Source organism: Topomyia yanbarensis, chromosome 1 (assembly GCF_030247195.1).
Source record: "Topomyia yanbarensis strain Yona2022 chromosome 1, ASM3024719v1, whole genome shotgun sequence".
NCBI classification, from domain to species: Eukaryota; Metazoa; Arthropoda; class Insecta; order Diptera; family Culicidae; genus Topomyia; species Topomyia yanbarensis.
Genome location: NC_080670.1, coordinates 198403469 through 198421983, shown reverse-complemented (window position 1 = coordinate 198421983; position 18515 = coordinate 198403469). Strand labels below are relative to the sequence as shown.

Here is an 18515-nt window from a genome sequence, read left to right as displayed (position 1 = left end):
CCTTTATGTAAATTATGGAAATGTTGGGATTAGAGCAGTTATAATTTCGATTAATTTATCGAGTAAGTGTTGCGCTGCTGAGGCATTCCATGAGAAACCGGCCGACCACAAAATATGACCATCGTCGATTCGAACGAAATTTTGAAGTTGTGTTCGGTTTATGAATCTCCATGATTTGCTCTGACAGTTGCCATATTTTGATACAAGAGCAATTTTTCAAAAGGGTGTAGACATTTCTACTTTGTGCCATAATTTCAAAAAAAAAATCGTTTGATTATACAGCAAAACTTTTTGAGAATGAGTTACAGGGAATGAACATTTCTGCACGAAAAAAGTAAACACTGAAAAAAAATGTCATTTTTCAAAAAAAATTGTGTTAAAAATTTATATTGCAAGAAATTCGATTTTTTCTATTTTTCGAATGTGATTGTATGATGGAGAACTTATCAGTAAAAAAGTTTTTCTAACAATAACTTCATACATGTTATAAAATTCGATAGGGGAACCCGGGGCTATTCGGACCTACTTAAGCAAATCACTCCTTTAGGTGGATAGATGTGAAAAAAGTTACCGGTCAAAAGTCCTAATTGTTAGTTTGAAACCTCAGCTACATTTTGGTGCTATAAAAAGTTTATTTGCACCACTCAATGGCAGCGCAAGGCGTCGATTTGCAAACCTCTACGTTTTCCATCCTTTTACAATGTAGGGATAATTCGGACCTCTCTACGGGGCAATTCAGACCGTCATTTTTATTTAATTTGTTTACAATGGAATTATGTTTACCTATGAATTAGTTACAAGAGACACTCCTCAAGAAGCAAAAAAAAATTGCTTTACAAAACCTTATCTGGTATGCCACAGCTGTCGATTGGCGGCCCATATATTTTCTTTGCAGTGGCGTGTGCAATGGTGTGTGCAGCCGCAAGCCGCTGAACGGTGGTTGATGGAATAGGGGGTCTGAATAACCCCGTTGGCTCATATCGCACAAAAGTGGCGTGGGTCTCGAAAATATCTCTGTTTTCATCCAAACAAAAATCATTCCATAAAATAGAAGCCTCAAGCTTTCCAAAACACTTACCTTTTATTTTTTCACTTTCATTTGTTTTTTTTAATCACGATTGTTCCATTATAATGATTTTTGTTTTGAGGACGCCAAACCAACGAAAAACGTTGTATCTCCTATCTACAAAGAACAAAGAATCAACTTCAGCTCTCAAAATTAATGTTTCAGAATAGCGGTTCCACGAATATGTATAATAGTCAGAAAGTCTTGCTCTTTTCTGAGAAATCGAGGGGGTCCGAATTACCCCCACCGTCTTAATAGCCCCGGGTTCCCCTACTAATTGGCATACAAAACTGTAATTTTATTACAGAATATAATGCTAAGTATTACTTTAAAGCAAAATGCATTTAACAAAATCTTCCAAAATGCGATAGTTTTCGAGATATTCGGTAGTTTGTTCCAACAAAAACAGTTAATTCGACTGATTGTGTCCTTTTTAAAAGCCTTTCACCAGTCTTCCCAAATGAACATCGAACACCATGTTCACTCTAGTTCTGTGCTCATCGTATACCCACATTTCGTGTACAAACTCGAACGCGCTACCCGAGCAAATTCTCATGGGCTCAAATACCACATAGCCCCTTGAAAAGACGTTAGACATGATCCGTGCCAAAATTCACAATCATCAAGACACTATAAAATGTTCTCAATAACCCATAAATACACCAACATATAGTATTTTATATGGGATCTACCGGACCATGGTGATGGTGTTTTCATGGGTTGAACCCATTTCAAACACCCATGTCAAACCCCATGAGCATGGGTGTATTATGGGCTTTTCGTTTGCTCGGGTAATGCGTACCAAAACACGTGCACGTGTTCGTCTGCACATCCGAACCCCATGTACGTACGTGGTGTTCGTACACACAGGATCTTGACACTAGCTTTCTCTTTCTCTCACTCATTATCACTAGCGTTGACTCATTCTGTTTTGTGCTTGCCTTTCTTGTGTACGCACACGGTGTACGTACACGGTGTTTAAACCTAAGTTTGCACATCGTTCGCTTGGGTTCGGTGTTCCGATGCAAACCTGTACACAAAGGCAAAGCATGTTTGAGGTTGAACGCGTGCACGAAATTTTGTACACGGGTGCAAACTTGTCGATGTTCAGGGGAAGACTGCTTTTCACGTTACCCCATCATAAAATGTACAAAATTCAATGTTTATCGTTTTAATGACGTAAAAGAAACTTTTTCAGTGTATTTGCATCATAAAAAAGTTTTCCTAGTAACAACTTTTGACATATTTTTATAATTCATACTATTTGCAGTCAAAAATACGATTTTCTTTTTGAAAAGATTCTAAACGCCATTTTAAATCAAAATGCTCATAACAAAAATTTTCTGGAATGTAGTAATTCTCGAGATATTTTAAATTTTGTTTTACCAACACAATTGTTTAATTTTTTGCGACCTTTTTATAAGTTATTTGCGTTTCTCCATCAACGACAAAAGGCTTTTCAAAAGGTCAATAAATTTTCCTGTAATTTTCCTTTTCACAACAAGGCGATATTGTAAACCGTTTGAAAGCTATTCGAAAACAATCAACATATTATTCAACCGTAGGGTCTGATGTTTAAACTTTATACGAGAGCTACTACATTTCAGAATATTCAAAAAGAAAATTGCATGTTTGACTGCAAACATTATGAACTATAAAAATATGTCAAAAGTTTTTGGGGGGAAGGGGAGGAGTTGCTTCTCTAATCTTCCGGTCATCACATCACATGCTTTGGTATTCTTAGTATGTATAACAAACATGAAGATGTGACACAAGGCGCCAAGAGCGCAATAAAATCCTGTCAATTCTATTTTTCATTGGATTGTCTGCTCTAAATATATCACCAGGAGATCATTCATAAATGATATCGGATATTAACAATAGGGGAAGAGCGTCACGTAACGAGATAAAAACTAAAAATGAATTTTAGACGTAGCGGATTTAGCGGATCAGGGATAAAAAAACGAACAACATTGTTTATGAATGGCCCCAAACAAAGAATATTCCATAAAAAATATCACGTAACATCTGCGACAGAGCATTGGGATCAAGGCCAAGTTCCCCCTGGGTCGTGCAAAACTGAGAAGCAATTTAGGCACAGATAACATACGTCCATTTATTTTAATTTTTTGTTGTTGTCTTTTCATTTGTTTCTCTTGCTACAATATGTGTGGCTCGAGCGTGACGGCCAAGGAAACAGAAAGCCAGTGGCCCAAACAGATCAGGAACAGAAAGGAGGACTACGAACAAGGAAACAAACAACAGATGAGAAATCGTTTACTTATTTATTGTAACTGAATTACAATTATTTTGTTTTTCTTGTTTCGTTTCAGCAAACCAAAATCTATACGGACTAGCACATACGAACAGTTAGGCTTTGTAGGTTCTCATCTTGACAGAGTCTAGATGGGCGGATGTACGTCTGCCAGGAGGTGGGCTGAGAAATGACAATGACACTGTACGAGATGGCGCTGGGCCTGTGGCCTTCGACTGGCATGGTCCATTCTCATTGATTCGGTAGTCTTCTTGGCTGGTTGGTAGATAAGTGCTTCTACTTGCAAGTTGATTAATTCGCTTGGGTGGGGGACATGTGGATCCTACTAGTTGTCGACTCTTTTTGATCGTGAGTATGAGGCTAGTGCAAGAAAGGAGTGCAGGACTGGCGCCTAAGAGATAGTTAATTATTCAAGACTTGTTCTAATGATTATTAAACTTGACCAAGCACTCAGAAATGATAAGCAACCCTTTCGGGTCGGTGTGGTCTATTCGAGTCGAACCAGGCGAACATTCGGTTCGAGCAAACTTTATGGGGAATAGTGGATACATATTTCTTACACCTCTATTGGCAGAGATTCTTTTTGCGAAATCCTAAAATACCTTTACTGGTATAGCTACTCAGGATAATAATAATAGAAAAATTAAGGGTTTGCCTGGTCCATAAGGTAATGAATATGTATATTGACTAGAACAGGGATAATCGAGTTATGTTATAAGATAGAGAAGAAACAGCACAATTGTAGGAAAAGTATTCGCGAGTAAGGACTTGTACTGCTAGTATGTTTACCGTTTCAATTACTAGTCGATTGATCTGCTTCGGGCCTAGGAGACAAAAAGGAGATTAGGAAGAGACAGAAGCGGATTCAATACGAAATTTGCCAATATGACGTTGACCCCAAGGCGATGGTAGGATGATTTTCCATAGGATGACAGACTAGATGACACGACGTTACACGCTCTAAACTTTCGCCAAATAGTTTGTATGTATGTATGAATGTAAGCCCGTATGTATGCCTGAGCAACATGGAAGGATACTCTATGAGCCGCCAAAACGCTCATGGGAAGCAGGGTGCGCGGTCGTAGGTGTGACCATAAAGCACTGCATAAACTGTCAAGTGCAACGGAGAGACGGTAGGTGTACAGTTAATGCACATAGGTTGCAGAAATAGGTTGTTGAGACAGCCCGATTGCACACTGATAAATAACAATAACTATAAAAATATGTCAAAAGTTGTTGTTAAGAAATCTTTTTTATTGACAGTTTCTTAACACTCCAAATCCACTGAAAAAGCGTCTTTATATATTTTCGTTTTTGTGAAAAATGACAACATTTTGTTCAGTGTTAATTTTTTTCGTACAGAAATATTCATTCTCTGCAACTCGTTCTCAGAGAGTTTTGCTGAAAAAAATACAGCAATCAAATAAAAAAATTCAAATCAATGCGCCTAGAAATTCCTACGCCCTTTTGAAAAATTGTTCTTGTATCAAAATATTGCAATTGGCAGAGAAAATCCTGGAGAATCATAAACCGAACACAACTGCAAAGTTTGATGGAATCCCTCTATAGGATTTTCTGAAATAATCCAAAAATGCTAATAATTTTTACTAGTTTAAATTTTCGGTGAGGCTATGTACCACTTCACCCCGCACTCTCCACTCGAAGATAGACAAGTGCACAACAACACTCACTGCTAATGTATTCAGCGAAGCAGTCAATACGTGACTGACATACCACCATTCTGCCGTGTGTGGTGTGCTGGGAAATATAGGGTGGTTGTATGTCGCACATCGAAAATATGACCACGAGACCCGGACCGGACCGGACCGGGCCGGGCCAGAAGGCAAACCGGTGGCGGCAAGGGTTTTTGATAACGGCGTGTGAATTAATGGCGATGGCAACGAACACACTCGGGTTGTTGTCTCCGGGTTACTGCGAGAGGATGACTACACGCTGTCAGGTCCGTTCATCCGTCCGTAAGCAGCCGCCACCATTCTTGTTCAATGAAGCAGCAGAGGTCAGTAGAAACTTGAGACAGGGCGGCCACGGTGTCATTTGGAAAAGATATGTATACTCATACGTGTACTTCAGTCGGGTTCCTTCTGTTGGCATACACCGTATTATCTACATGTTATTCGCTTGCGCTTATCTGGGATACTACCTACCGTACCTAAGAGTGGAAATTGTTTTCTGGTTTCGTTCGGTCGCGGTGCAAAAGTATTTGTTATCGCCGCGATGCTTCGCGCCGTTATCGTTAGGTGTTATCATTTATCAGAACCGCGAGAGGGCTGAACAAGTGCGCGCGCGATTCGGGACACGATCGCGGGTAAAGTGGGTTGCCCTTTTTATTTTCAATGTCCCTCATCGTGGTCGTCGTCGTGGATCGTTGCTCAGTTCTGTGCTAGAGTCGAAAGCATCCGAAAGTGTCAAGTGGCTAGACGGTCGTTTTATGTGCTGGATCATTTCGACGGGGGGAATGGTCTTGTGATAAATTTAAATTCCAATTTGCGGTAGCAGTTCTGTTTTTCTTTTACGAGCAACGCTCTTCTATTTGCTGACAACATGGATTATTGTCGATGACGTGCGACCCAGCAGTGCACTGTACAGTCAGTAGCTTTTGTGTGGAATGCAAACAGTGTGGTCTACGTTTGTTGCGCCAACAGTCTGGAATCTACTGCTCGCGATGACTAAGGCAGTGGGCAGGAAATTATGTTGAATTTGATCTATTCTTAACTTATTTATTGTAGTAAGTGCTTTAGAATCGAGATTATATCAAACAATCAATATTTGAACGTCTTCAATTACGCCTATTAAAAAATCTTTTCCTTGCCTGAGGAAAGTTCAATAAAGCAGATCATCCCAGCCCACTGTCTCCTGTGTTGATTCAGGGCGTTGCAACGACACTGCGGTCTAGTGCGGTGAACCGCATTTCCGCACAAACTCGCTCGGCAGCAGGAACCAGTTCTAGCCGCAGAAACACCGAAGCCGTTCGGAAAGTTTTCTCGTGTCAATTTTATAATCATATTTCACCTTTTGTTGTGCTCAATCAGACTGTACCAAAAGCGAGTGACAATTGACCTGAAGATAGTACACGGCGGCAGTAATCCGACGACAGCCGTGCAATGTTCTCCGTAAAGTTTAAAGTGAACGATGAAAACCGTCGAAAACGGCGGGGACCGACGGCAGCGGCGGCCGGTGGTGATTCTGGTAATCGTAAAATGTCCACCCACTCACTGGGAAGAAATTTGCGTTCACCCACACCGTCGGTGATGTCGACCAATTCTTCGAGTTTGAACAGTATTCTGACGAACGGTGGCGTCGGTGGCTCCAAGAGCAGGAAGAAACCCAAAGATGACAAGCGTCGGATACGGATAATAACCAATGTGCAGAGTGCGGCTGGCGGACGGGGTGAAAAGCAGTACAGGGGTAAGAATGGTGGAATTGAAGGGGAAGGGGAATTGATTCGTATGCGATCTCGGTTGTTGTTCGTTTATTGAATTACCACACAAATTTGATTTCGAAGAAGTTGATTCACACTTTGTGTAAAGTGTTGCGCTAGGGGAGTCATGTTTTGGGTGAGTCAAGTGAGTTTGATAAGAAAAAAAAATGTTTCGTGGTTATTGAAGGTACTAGAGCAGGAGCCGAGAGCGAGAGAAGGAGAGTGATGCTAGGGAAACTCGTAGCATGAAATTGCAATACCACCTGATTAGATAAAGTTTCTCGTCGCATCGAAGCTAAACTGGTTGCAATAGCATGCTGCCGTAATGAAGTGCAAAATTGGACGAAAGTCAGGTCTCACGTACCAGAAAAGAGGGGTTTTACCTTTCTTATATTTTGTATACGTTTTGATGCTCACCGCATGAACCTGAAGCCCGGGTCCTACCCAAACTCGAAAGATTTCGGATTGGGTTCGCGTTGTCACATTTTAAATTCTCTGTTTCTGGTTGGGTTTGGAGGTCTTTGGCTTGGTTCATTCTAGTCGCTTTTTTGTGAATTCATTTTAGCTTTCAGTGGGAATAATAACAATGTCCTTCCTTCAATTAGTACAGTTAATGCTTGTTTTAGGCCGCTCAAAATTATTTCATATTATCGTCGCGAATCCATATCGATAGTTTTTTAGTTGTAGCTCATCTGGAGCTTCAATTTGTTTACTACCCTTTTTTCGAGACAGCCTGGTGATTTCTGTTTTCTGTAAACAATATTTGAAATGAGTACAAAATGTTAATCGTTACGATCATCCAACCACGTATCTTAATCATTTAATAAGTGTCCAGAAGCTAGCTCCAAAAGCAAGTTCAAGCAAACCGTGTATTAATGGGCATTTAGTTGACATTTATTTCTTCGCATACTGCATCTTTGGGATCTTTCTTTTCTGTATAACTAGCAGTTGGGAAATTTTATTTCGAGATGTTTATGACTTTCATTGGTTTAGTTTTCGATAAAAATACACTGAAAAAAATCTGTTTACACAAGGAAAAGTTTTTTTTTTAAATAACTTTTCCTTGAAAATTCCCAACTTGAATTTTTGACGGTAGGTAGGGAACATAATTACCTATCTTGGAACCAAATTTCATCCAAATTAAAGATGTTCTGGGGTTTTTTTTAACATTTTTGACATTGATTTTTTATTCATTTTTTGAGTGGTAAGCGTGACCGCCACTCATTCCAATTTGCCTAGGTTCAATTCCAGCCCAGGTCGTTGAGATTTTTCTGAGGTGAAAAAATCTGTGGTCACGTCTTCTTTCGGAAGGGAAGTGAAGCCGTTGGTCCTCGGTCTATGAGTTCGGTGGATCAATATCTAGTCCAGATAGTGAAGTCACCTCTCTGGCGTCGGTAAAGAAGAAGTAGATCCAACTTCTACACTCTTACTAACAAAAATATCCTCCTCCTGTGATACTTGTGGAGTGCGCAGTAGTATATACGGCCTCTAGCAAAAGCAAGTATCGGACTAACATTCCTTCCCTTTCCTTCCGCGATCTACGTTCGGGCCTGGCCGGCGCCGGTTTTAATCAATAAACACTAAGATTACCAGGAGTCTCTGTTCAACTACAGCTAGTCCAGATCGATAACGGAGTAGCAGCCAGGGGTGGTCGCACAAGCTCAAGCTTAACATCGATTTTTTCAGTGTAGGAGTTAATGAATCATTTTTTTCCAATTTTTTTTAAACGTTTGACTAATTTTGTGAGAATCACTCCTACAATATTTGTTTGTAGGATTTGTCATTTTTAGACTAGAGCCATTCGAAAAAAATGGTATAAAGTCAGTCTAAATCAGTTTTGGAACAACAAAGTATGCAAAGTGGCTTATTGTGATAAAGTTTTCATGTACAGAAAGTTTCGTTAAAATCTGAGAGGGTGCTGCCAACTCTGAATACGATTAAGCGCGTTTCGTCTATTGATATATTTTTGTTTGAAACAGCCATGTGTTCCTCGCGTGTATTTGTTGTCACATCCAGAGCTGCCAGATGATTTTGATGAAAATCTATATCCTCGTTATGAAAAAATCTGTATTTGTCTGTATTGTTTGAAGAAAAAAAATTTGAAAATTAATGCGAATTTCAAAGTTTTAAGTATTGTCTACAATAAATTCATACATTGAAGAGGGGTTTAAAATGAGTAGGGGAAAGAGGGTAACAGTGGAACTATGAAAACGCATTGTTTTCATAGTTCCACTGTTACCCTCTTTCCCCTACTTTGTAACAATCTGTACATTATCCGGCTCAGGAGTTTTTTATTTTTTTAAATATAAAAAGTGTTATGATTCATAATATGACAATAAATTGTTGAAGAAATGGCTGCTCTTAATAAAAACTACTGCCGAAAGGGTCCACCAATAACGTTGTCAATCAAATTTTCGAAAAACCTATATAAATCTGTATCGTGTATTGAAAATCTGTATTAAATCTGTATTCTATCAGGTGTGTATCTGCGATTAAAAATCTGTATAAATGGCAGCTCTGGTCACATCCACAGATCGATCGTTCTCTAGAATCGCAATTTCTCGAATTGGCGGACACGATAAATCAAAAACTATTCAACAGATCGATCTGATTTTTTTATGAGAATGCATAATATGTGTAGCCAGTGAATAAACCACGAAAAACTGAATAAAATAATAAAAGAAAAGTGAGCGAATTTTACTTTAAAATAAGGAGATTTTTCGGTTTTTATGATGCTATTTTTGTTCCTCGAGATCTACAAGTCTAAATTTTAAAAATCTTATTAAATTTCCTGTTTCAGACAATTTTATTAAGAGTTATCATGTCCGCCGTGGCGCTCCTCGACGTGGACATGGTTGAACGTACACTCTTGGAACGCTCGTATGTGTGACTCTGTAACTGAAAAAAGTGCATGCTGAATGTATAAATAAAACATAACATTGCACAAGAGGTCCATTGTTGCCGCTCCTTGAAATTAGAAGGAAAATACTTTTGGTTTGAGCCTTTACACCAGACGTTTTCCTTAATAGCTACTTGACAAGTAAATGATGCCAAATCATGTTGCCGAGTCTCAATTTTCCCATCCTCCGTGTGCATACGCATCTTGATTTTAGCGTTGTCACAGACAACGATTTGTTTCAAGTTGTTATGCAAAATTAATCTTTTTATCGGAGTCAATTTGTTGAACGTTATCAGCACTGAATTCCTGCCATGGTCGAACTGTCTAAAAGCGAATTACGAAAGCTTGAGCTTCTTATTCATCTTCAGCAAAAGTTCCACATCTCGAATGCACGTTAAATGAAACCAAAAAAAATTGTGTTGACTCGATGCGGCCAGTTTTTCTTTTCCATATGAATGTTCCCCACCAGGGATGCCAGGTACACACATTAATCTGTGTGTGTCACAGATTTTCAATGTTTACGTCGAAAAGCGGCAAATGACCCTAACCTCTATAATAAAAAAATGTTATTGAGATGCATTTTTATATAAAAATAAGTATGTAAATATTCAAATGAGAGTTTTTGCCTGTTCCTCTCGCCAGCAAAATACGTGCAATTCGAAGCGATTCATGCGCATACCAAGTCCAAAATGGTGTAGTACTAAGTGAGTGTTCGTTCTTTTATTGATAATGATTTACAATAACACAAATACGTGACGTGGCTTACGCCACAACTAATTATGTCGGCACACAGAGAATAATGCACCTTATTTTAGCACCTCTATGCATCCCACCCATTTAAACACATTGGTTAGAGTACTCGACTTTTCGACGAGTATTGTACATTCTTAGTTCCGATACTTCTTAGGAACGAAGCAAAGATATACTTATCTATTTAAGCGACACCTAAAACTAAGCTGAATTATTATCGAAATAATCCGACATCCCGAATAATGAGATGAATACGGGATTTTCTACCATTATGCTAGTTGTAAATATTAAAAGAAAATAAAATGAGACCATTTTTGTTATTTTCGAACATATAGTTTGAAAAAGGGTGACTATATTGGAAAGTTAGATACATTCTTCATCAAATTGTATATGTAGTACCGAAAATAGCGGTACTTAACTTTTTTTAGTACCGGTATTGCGGTACCAAAAATAGGTTGGTATACCCGCATTTTTCGGTACTACCAGTACCACAACCTAAGGAAGCGGTTCGAAACAATGTCTGCGTTACGTTACGTAGTTTATGAAAGGCCATAACAAAAAACTTTTTTTTGACCATTCGTTCGAAATCGTCTCGGTAAAAATGAAATTTTCCAGCTCATCTCGGTCAGAGCCGTCAATATGGGGCATCAACCGAACACTAAAATGATGACACATTTTAAATATAAATTTGTTTCTATCGCCATTCGCATTGAGCTGTTTAAAACGAACGGAGCATCTCCTCAAAGGACTGTACCTACCGAGCAGCGATGCCACATGTTTTTTTAAATGTCTGTAGAAGAATAACTAAAATGTCTGTAAAAGTCTGTAGATGGTTGTGTAAATCCTAGTTACACTAAAATTTTACTTTAAAAATAGATTGAAAGTAGAATTCTATTGTAAAAGAATCACTCGTATTCGAAAACAGTTATTCTAGTGCAATTTTACTAAACACTATTACCCTTTTAAAAGTCTGTAGATCTCTGGCTACATCCGTAGGAGACATCAAAAGTCTGTAAAATACAGACATGTCTGTAAATCTGGCATCGCTGCCAGATCGAGAAGAAAATATTAGTAGGCTGTGTTAGGCTAGTGGATTGCAATTCATTTAGTTTGCGTCCTTCTGTGCTACTAGCAGAGGTCATTTTCCTTATTTACTTTGGTTGTAAAATAACGTAAATGAAGTAAAGGTATGTCTGTGATTATAAATTTCACGCATTTAGACGCAAATCTTGAACTGAATAATCAAGGGGGAAATTGCATATGCATTCCGGATGAGACAATTATTAGGATACGGTCACTTTCGTTGAATGGTTGCTTTATTTAGTTTATTCAGCTCCGTACTAGTAGTTTAGTTTGAGCTACGAACTACGAAAAAAGGACGGCATTTCATTGCATTGTGGTACAGTAAAGACCCGTTTTTTATCAGCCCCTTGATGAATTTTAGGCTGATAAAACGGGGACATTGACAAAATCGGGACATATATTTTTCTTTCTTTTTGATAAATCAAAGCTCTTAAAATATTCTTCTTTAATCCCTAAATATAGCCTGATAACCTTTTTTGATTGTTTAGTTTAAATTTTCCTTAAGGGGGTCTGACAATGCAAAATTTAAAAATAGTAAAAAATTATTTTTTTCGAATATTTCAGATCTCTAAGATAAGAAAAATATGCTCAAGAAAGGATTTACTCGAAATCAACTGGGTTCGTCTGCTAGAGCCTATCAAATTACCAAAGATGAAATTTTTATATTAGGCTGACAAAATCGGATAAAAAAGCTGATAAAATCGAGGGTAGACAAAATCGTGGGCTGATAAAATCGGATCTGCACTTTATTTTGTTTTCTCCGTCAGTATGTTTTGTGTAGGGATGTTCGATTGTCGGTTTTCCATTTCATAATAACCGATTAGTACTATTAATCGGGAACTAATCAAACATCCCTTGTTTTTGAAGACGCGAAACAAACGCTACGCAGGAGGCATTTTTTGTCGGCTTTACAATAGAAGTTTTCCCAAAAACACTTCCGCTGTGCTAAAAGTTATTCGTGTGCTCTGTTTCCTGGTGTGAGAATTTAAACTTTGGAAACGTGTGCAAATACAGTGGGTTTGAGTGGTGTATGCGATATAAATCCGATATTTGCTATGTAATTGGTTGGTTTGCTTACATACGTACATTTGTTTATATGTGTATGTTATGTTGACGAGAATAACGGGTGGCGGAGGAATTCATACATTTGTAAAAAAAAACATTGCTGGCGGTTTGTAGTTACCTAGCTGCTTATGTTTCATTAGCATACACTTTTGTTGCGGAACGTTTCAATACCCCCCATTTTAAAATTTTCAGCTGAAATTTTACCCGATTTTTGAACGTAAATATTTGCCGTTGTGGTGGTGAATGAAAAGATTAGATTTTTGCGCTATTTGATCTGATTTCGTAGAATGTCCAATTAGTGCAAATAACGGAAATAATGGATTTTGTCAATGTACAAATTATCTGCGCCATGATTGGTCCGTACTAAACGACCGAGCAAGCTAGCATTGTTGTCTCTGCCCCTTTTTCGTCAAATGAACAGCGAAACACGTATCAGGCATGGTTCAGAAAAAAAATTCATCAGTTTGCGTTTTCACGCCGTAGCAACTGCAGCATGGCTGTAGTTGTCTGTCAAACGCAGATCGCTCGTTTGTCAGCCAGAGCCGTCAGTATGGGGCACCTAAGAAACTCAATCAAATACGTGAAGTGTCCGGGGTCAGTTTGAATCACGATCAACATCATGACTGTAACTTTTGGATGGTCTATGAATTTGCTCCCGCTTCTTTGTTGTGTTCAAGGTAAGGTACGGTTGTTGTGTGCAAAGTAGGGTTGGTTTTGGATTGACAGTGACACACTGCAGGGTATATTGCTTATGAGTAAGAGTAAAGTAAAGTAAATTTATTTTTATGCTTGTGTGGGCGGTGGGCTGGTAATTCGAAATGTTTTTGACGTTGTGTAGGTGTAGCTAGGGTTATGAGCCTATTGACACACATGTTTCGAATATGCGTTTATCACTAAGCCATCAGACACCATGTAGGTATTTCTAAAGCACGGGCGGATTCAACTGGGTTTGTGATTACGAGGGACAGGGGTTACTTAGAAATACAAAATTCGATTTTGAAATTTTCCATTACTCCCCCCTTCGAACAAAAAAAGCCTAAAAAGTCAATCTTTGTTAATTTTTTTTCGAGGTTGCGTCAAATTTTGACGTTTCATGCATTTTAAAGCGATTTGGCACCAAAATACAAATTCGATTTTTAAATTTAAACCTCCCCCTCCCCGCTTTGAGCAAAAAATATACTAATAGATATTTTTGACTTTTGGGATTTTAGTTGATCTATTGGTCTTCAATCGTGATCACCGCAAACCTCTTAAATAAAAAAGAGTTTCGGGAAAAAAGCCATAACTCCTACAATTATCAATATATTTTTATAAGCTAAGGCTTGTTTATTTCACTGAAAAATATGTAATACCAAAATACTATAAATTTGATGTAATAAAATCATTGATTTGAGCCTTTATGTAAATTCAAACTTTCTTGACATTTTTCGCTCCAAAAGGTATGTAACCCCTTAATGGTGGGAAGGTGGGGATGTAGTTGCTTCTATTTTCTTCCGGCCATCACAATACATGATTTGTTATTCTTGAAAGTATAACAAACATTAAGATGTGGCATAAGGTGCTAAAAGCACACAAAAATTCTGTCAATCCTATTTTTCATTGGATTGTCTGTTTTAAAAATATAATATTGCGTATTGACAGTTGAAGAAAAGTCATGAATTACAGGGAGAAAAACTAAAAATTGGGGACGTACTAGCGGGGCGAGGTTAATAGACCAACATCAATGTTTAGACTTTTTGCTGCGAGACATTGTTTATGAATGGACCCCAAACAAACAATATTCCATAACGAGTATCAAGTAACATCGATGACAGAGCAGTGGGATTAAGGCCAAGTTCCCCCTGGCTCGTGCAAAACTGAGAAGCAACATCAAATTCGGCACAGAGAACACACTTCCGTTTCAAGCGTAAAAGTAGAGTAAAGGGCACATCCAAAGGTAATTGAGATGTTACCACCAGAAGTGGTTCTGTCGTTATTCCGTTCAGTGCATGAGTTTTACTTAATTGATATCCAAGTGATCGTTATAATTATGGGATATGCCAGCATGGTGGTCGTAGCGGAATCAATGCGAAGTTTTAATTGCATCACTGACGATTTAACATACGGTGTTAGGAGCTTGATACATTGGACTAGACAAAATAGAGGACTTGACGTTACACACTTCGAGACAAACAGGTGCAAAATTTAGTCCTCCTCCCGAGGAATGGTGTTTACGTGGCAGACAGTTGCTAATTCGTCCGATTTAGCAAATTTTGTCTCGCCGTATGGACCAAGATCCCCTAAGCTATAAGCTGCAGTCCTATCAGCCCGCCAATAAAATACTTAATAGTAAAAAAGCCGATATAAATACTGCCTTAAAATACCGTAAAATTACAATACAAGATTTAAAAAAGTGTATAAATATATTACAGAAGAATCATACAATACCAAAGCACCACGTAAAATTACAAAAAATAACTATAACACTATGGAGTTTAAAATTTAATAAATACAAATTCTGTAGATATACAATAAAACTATTATAGGATAGCCAGAAGTCTCAATAAAAGTACCATAGCATACTTTACCATACCTAAGAAACATTATAAACATTGGAATTACCATAAAAGAACCATAGAAGTCCATAAAAATATTTTAAAGTTACCATACAGATGCCACTAAAGTATCATAAAAGTTTGATAAAAAAAAGTGTAAAATTGCTATAGAAGTCCCATAAAAACACTAACAAAATCTCTTCAAAATAGTATCAAAGTGCCATGAAATACGAAAGATCATCACGAAAATTGCCTTAAATCGAAAAAAAAAGTGTCGGTCGATCTTTATTTTTTTTTTTCAATTGTTCGTATTTACAATCTCGTGTACTTGAACAATTCCTTTCTTCATCCAAAAATTCTTTGGGATGAATTTTTGTTTAAAATTGTGAACATTTAACAAATCCATTTTTTTGTGTCAACATGGATTTTTTTTATTGGAAAACAATTTTTTTTTTTTGAAAAACCGAGCCGTTCTGGTATACCATAATTTATTTCCATTCAATATTTTTCATAAAATCCTATAAAAGTTACGCAAAAGCACCATAAAAATATCATCGGTGTAATACTAAATAACCATAAAGTAATATAAAAGTGCCATAAATGGTTTAAAAACAACAATACCATCAAAGTACCATGAAAATAACAAACATACTGTAAACGTGCCATCAAAGTACTATAAATGCCAACAAAGAACCATAAAAGTACCGAATGAACCTTCAAAACTCATAATAGGGTGTTGCTGCTGCAAACCTGACGTAAAGAAGTACTAATCTCAACAGAGGGACTATGAAATAGGTGATTGAAGAGGAATAAATAAGCCACGATTGCGATTGCAGAAGCCAATTTACTCTCATTGCTGATACCTGATACCTCCACAACAGCTGTAGTACGAGTAACCGCAGCGAAAATCAGGTAATTAGCCCCCGGTGGGATCTGTAGTCGTATACTGAAAGAGAAAGGGCAATCGAAGAGCGTGTGATCTTCAGGCTAGGAGCGGCTCGAAGCAGCGTTTGTCCTGGAGCGGGTGGCTGGAGAGAGATATGCGTCAACATGAAGAATATATGTAATTGCAGAGTTGTTAGCAAGGCAAGTTACGGCTTCGAAACTGCAACGAAAACACTAAGGTGGCTACAACGGCTAGGGTGCAAAAAAGAGGATGGCGTTAGAAATGACAACACCAGAAGTAATACAAAAGTACACCCAACTCCCGAAGTAACACCTAAAGGTGGTTCCGGTATAATGAGGGAGTAAGTAGCACAAGGAGGTTAGGTTTAGTTACCAAAAGCAAAGAAAATTAGGTGTCTTTAGAAGTTTTCCTCTCATAATTATTTAAAAAACCTGTTTTAATCCACCTAGCGGTGCAATTGTGCCTTTCTCATATCTCTAAACTATGGCACGGAGGCTTTTTATGTTCAACATAATTGTGGAAATGTCCATTACATTCTTAGTACACTTTGCACTTATACACAATGGTAGGGTGATCATATGAGGCGAGTAAAAAACCAGGACAGTCGAAAGGGGACTGCCTCCCCCGTTACTTATCAATCGACTGTACTTTCTCCACAGGTTTTCGGCAGTTACAAAGATCTTGGGTCGGGCAGGCAGAGCTTCGGCAGTAAAAAAGTTCTGTGTGTCTGGAAGGAAGAGCTCTACCAGAAATTTTTTTGTGGGAATTCGATCACCGTGCTTTTTAGGATTAATACACACACACGCGAAGTTCTTGTTACACCACCAGCAGCAAAAGTTTCATGCTGTTGTTGGAGAAATCGGAAATCCTGAATTGAGCAAATGAGACGAATTATTATGAGATCGTCTGTGCAGGAGCAGGCGAGAAGTTTTCAGCACTTAATACACGTCATTGAAGCAAATCAGAAACATCAACGGTCGCAAGTAGCTTCCCTGCGCTATATCTGGCAGTCTCGAATGACAACCATTGGTAAGCAGTATCACAGTGATCGGACACGCTGTGCGTAGATTCTGTTGTTCCAGCATTCGTTGGTGGCTGAGTTGCAACTCCGGTTGTTAATGTTGTTGGGTTTGCTCGCAGTTGATGTTGTTTCATTAGAGGCTTTCACACATGGTTTGGCACATAGGGATCTGTCCTTCATATGTGCGCAGCGTGATTTGAGATTTGCTTCTCACGATACGAACATCATTGGATATACCTGGAAAAAAGTTTCTCCAGGTTTCAAACTTTCACCGTTACGTACTTCGACATCAATAGTGAATTTATTGGTTGTACGCGGGGATAGATCGTGCAGACTCACACCACTCTTATCTTCGTCAATATAAACGGGTATCTTGATTCTAACATTGACATGCGTAACGACGTGTTGCATGTTGTTTCCCATAGCCAAACTTTTCGCCATGGCCAAAGTTTCAAATGCTATCAGCACCGCATTACGAGTATGTGCCTTTATTAATTGTTCCACTTCGCGCACACAAGGGCGGATTGGACAAACGACCACTGTATTGGATCGAAGATTGTTCACATTTTGCTGCTGATTTTTAAATAAACGATCGATACCGCATCAATGAAAGTAACGGTGCAACGGCTTGGGACAACTATTATTTTTCGATTGCTTTGCTGGCGCGGTACATATAGACGGCAGACTGTATGTAGAAGCGTTCGTTTGATTCACTGCACTGTTAGCGCGATTGTATCTTCCGATCCGATTGAGATGGAAAACTAGACTGATTAGAAACTGGTATTGATCCTAAAGGGATTCCATAATTACCAGCTCGAGAGAGCACTCAATAAGGTTATTCCACGACAGTTATTGTTGTTTCGCCATTTTCCTTTTTATGAAATGGATTTACAGTAAAACGAAAAACAGCCACTTGCAAGAGAACTCTAGAAGAAGCAGAATCGCAAAAGCTTCGATGTGTCTTCTTAGAGGTAGGCACTAGAGGAAATTTTTCGGATCCCGGAATCATTGTTTCATCGACATTGCTAGCGGCCAGAGTTTTGTCCACAACTGGAATCGGTTCGATTTGTTCGATTGCCAAATGTTGTTGCAAACAGACTACAGCTCATTCATATGGTACGTACATACGAACGCCTCTTTCTCTTTTCAATTTTCATGTAAAAAAGTAAGTTGGAAAAAGAAATAACGAGGTACTATCGAGAGATTAAAAAATGCATCGGATGGTACAATTGAGAGATTCGAGTGTATTAAGTTTTGTTTGTCGTACTCTGGAGCAGAGTGAATAATGCGAAAACTCAATAATTAGAAATATAACAAGTGTTCAATAAAAATGAGAATTATTTCAATACCTTTCTGTAATTAAAGAAAAGAGCGTAAATTTTTTTCTCTCCAAGACAATTGCTCTCTGAACTTCGTATAAATGGGAGACATGGTTCATTTCGCTCGGGTGCTGTCAGTTCAATCAAAGATGGCGTC

General features: G+C 38.3%; 1 protein-coding gene across 18 annotated transcripts in view; it reads left to right on the top strand.

Annotated features, from left to right (window-relative positions):
• The window catches only part of LOC131687212 (protein lap4-like), a 168092-nt gene that overhangs the window by 79389 nt on the left and 70188 nt on the right, over positions 1-18515 (top strand). The window contains exon 1 of one of the 18 annotated variants that reach the window (XM_058971371.1): positions 6038-6767. The exons of the other annotated variants lie outside the window; for them this stretch is intronic. Coding sequence (XP_058827354.1) covers positions 6464-6767 — 304 coding nt within the window. The 5' untranslated portion in view covers positions 6038-6463. Of the gene's footprint in view, positions 1-6037; positions 6768-18515 lie in introns of those variants that run through there. 18 annotated transcript variants of the gene reach the window in all.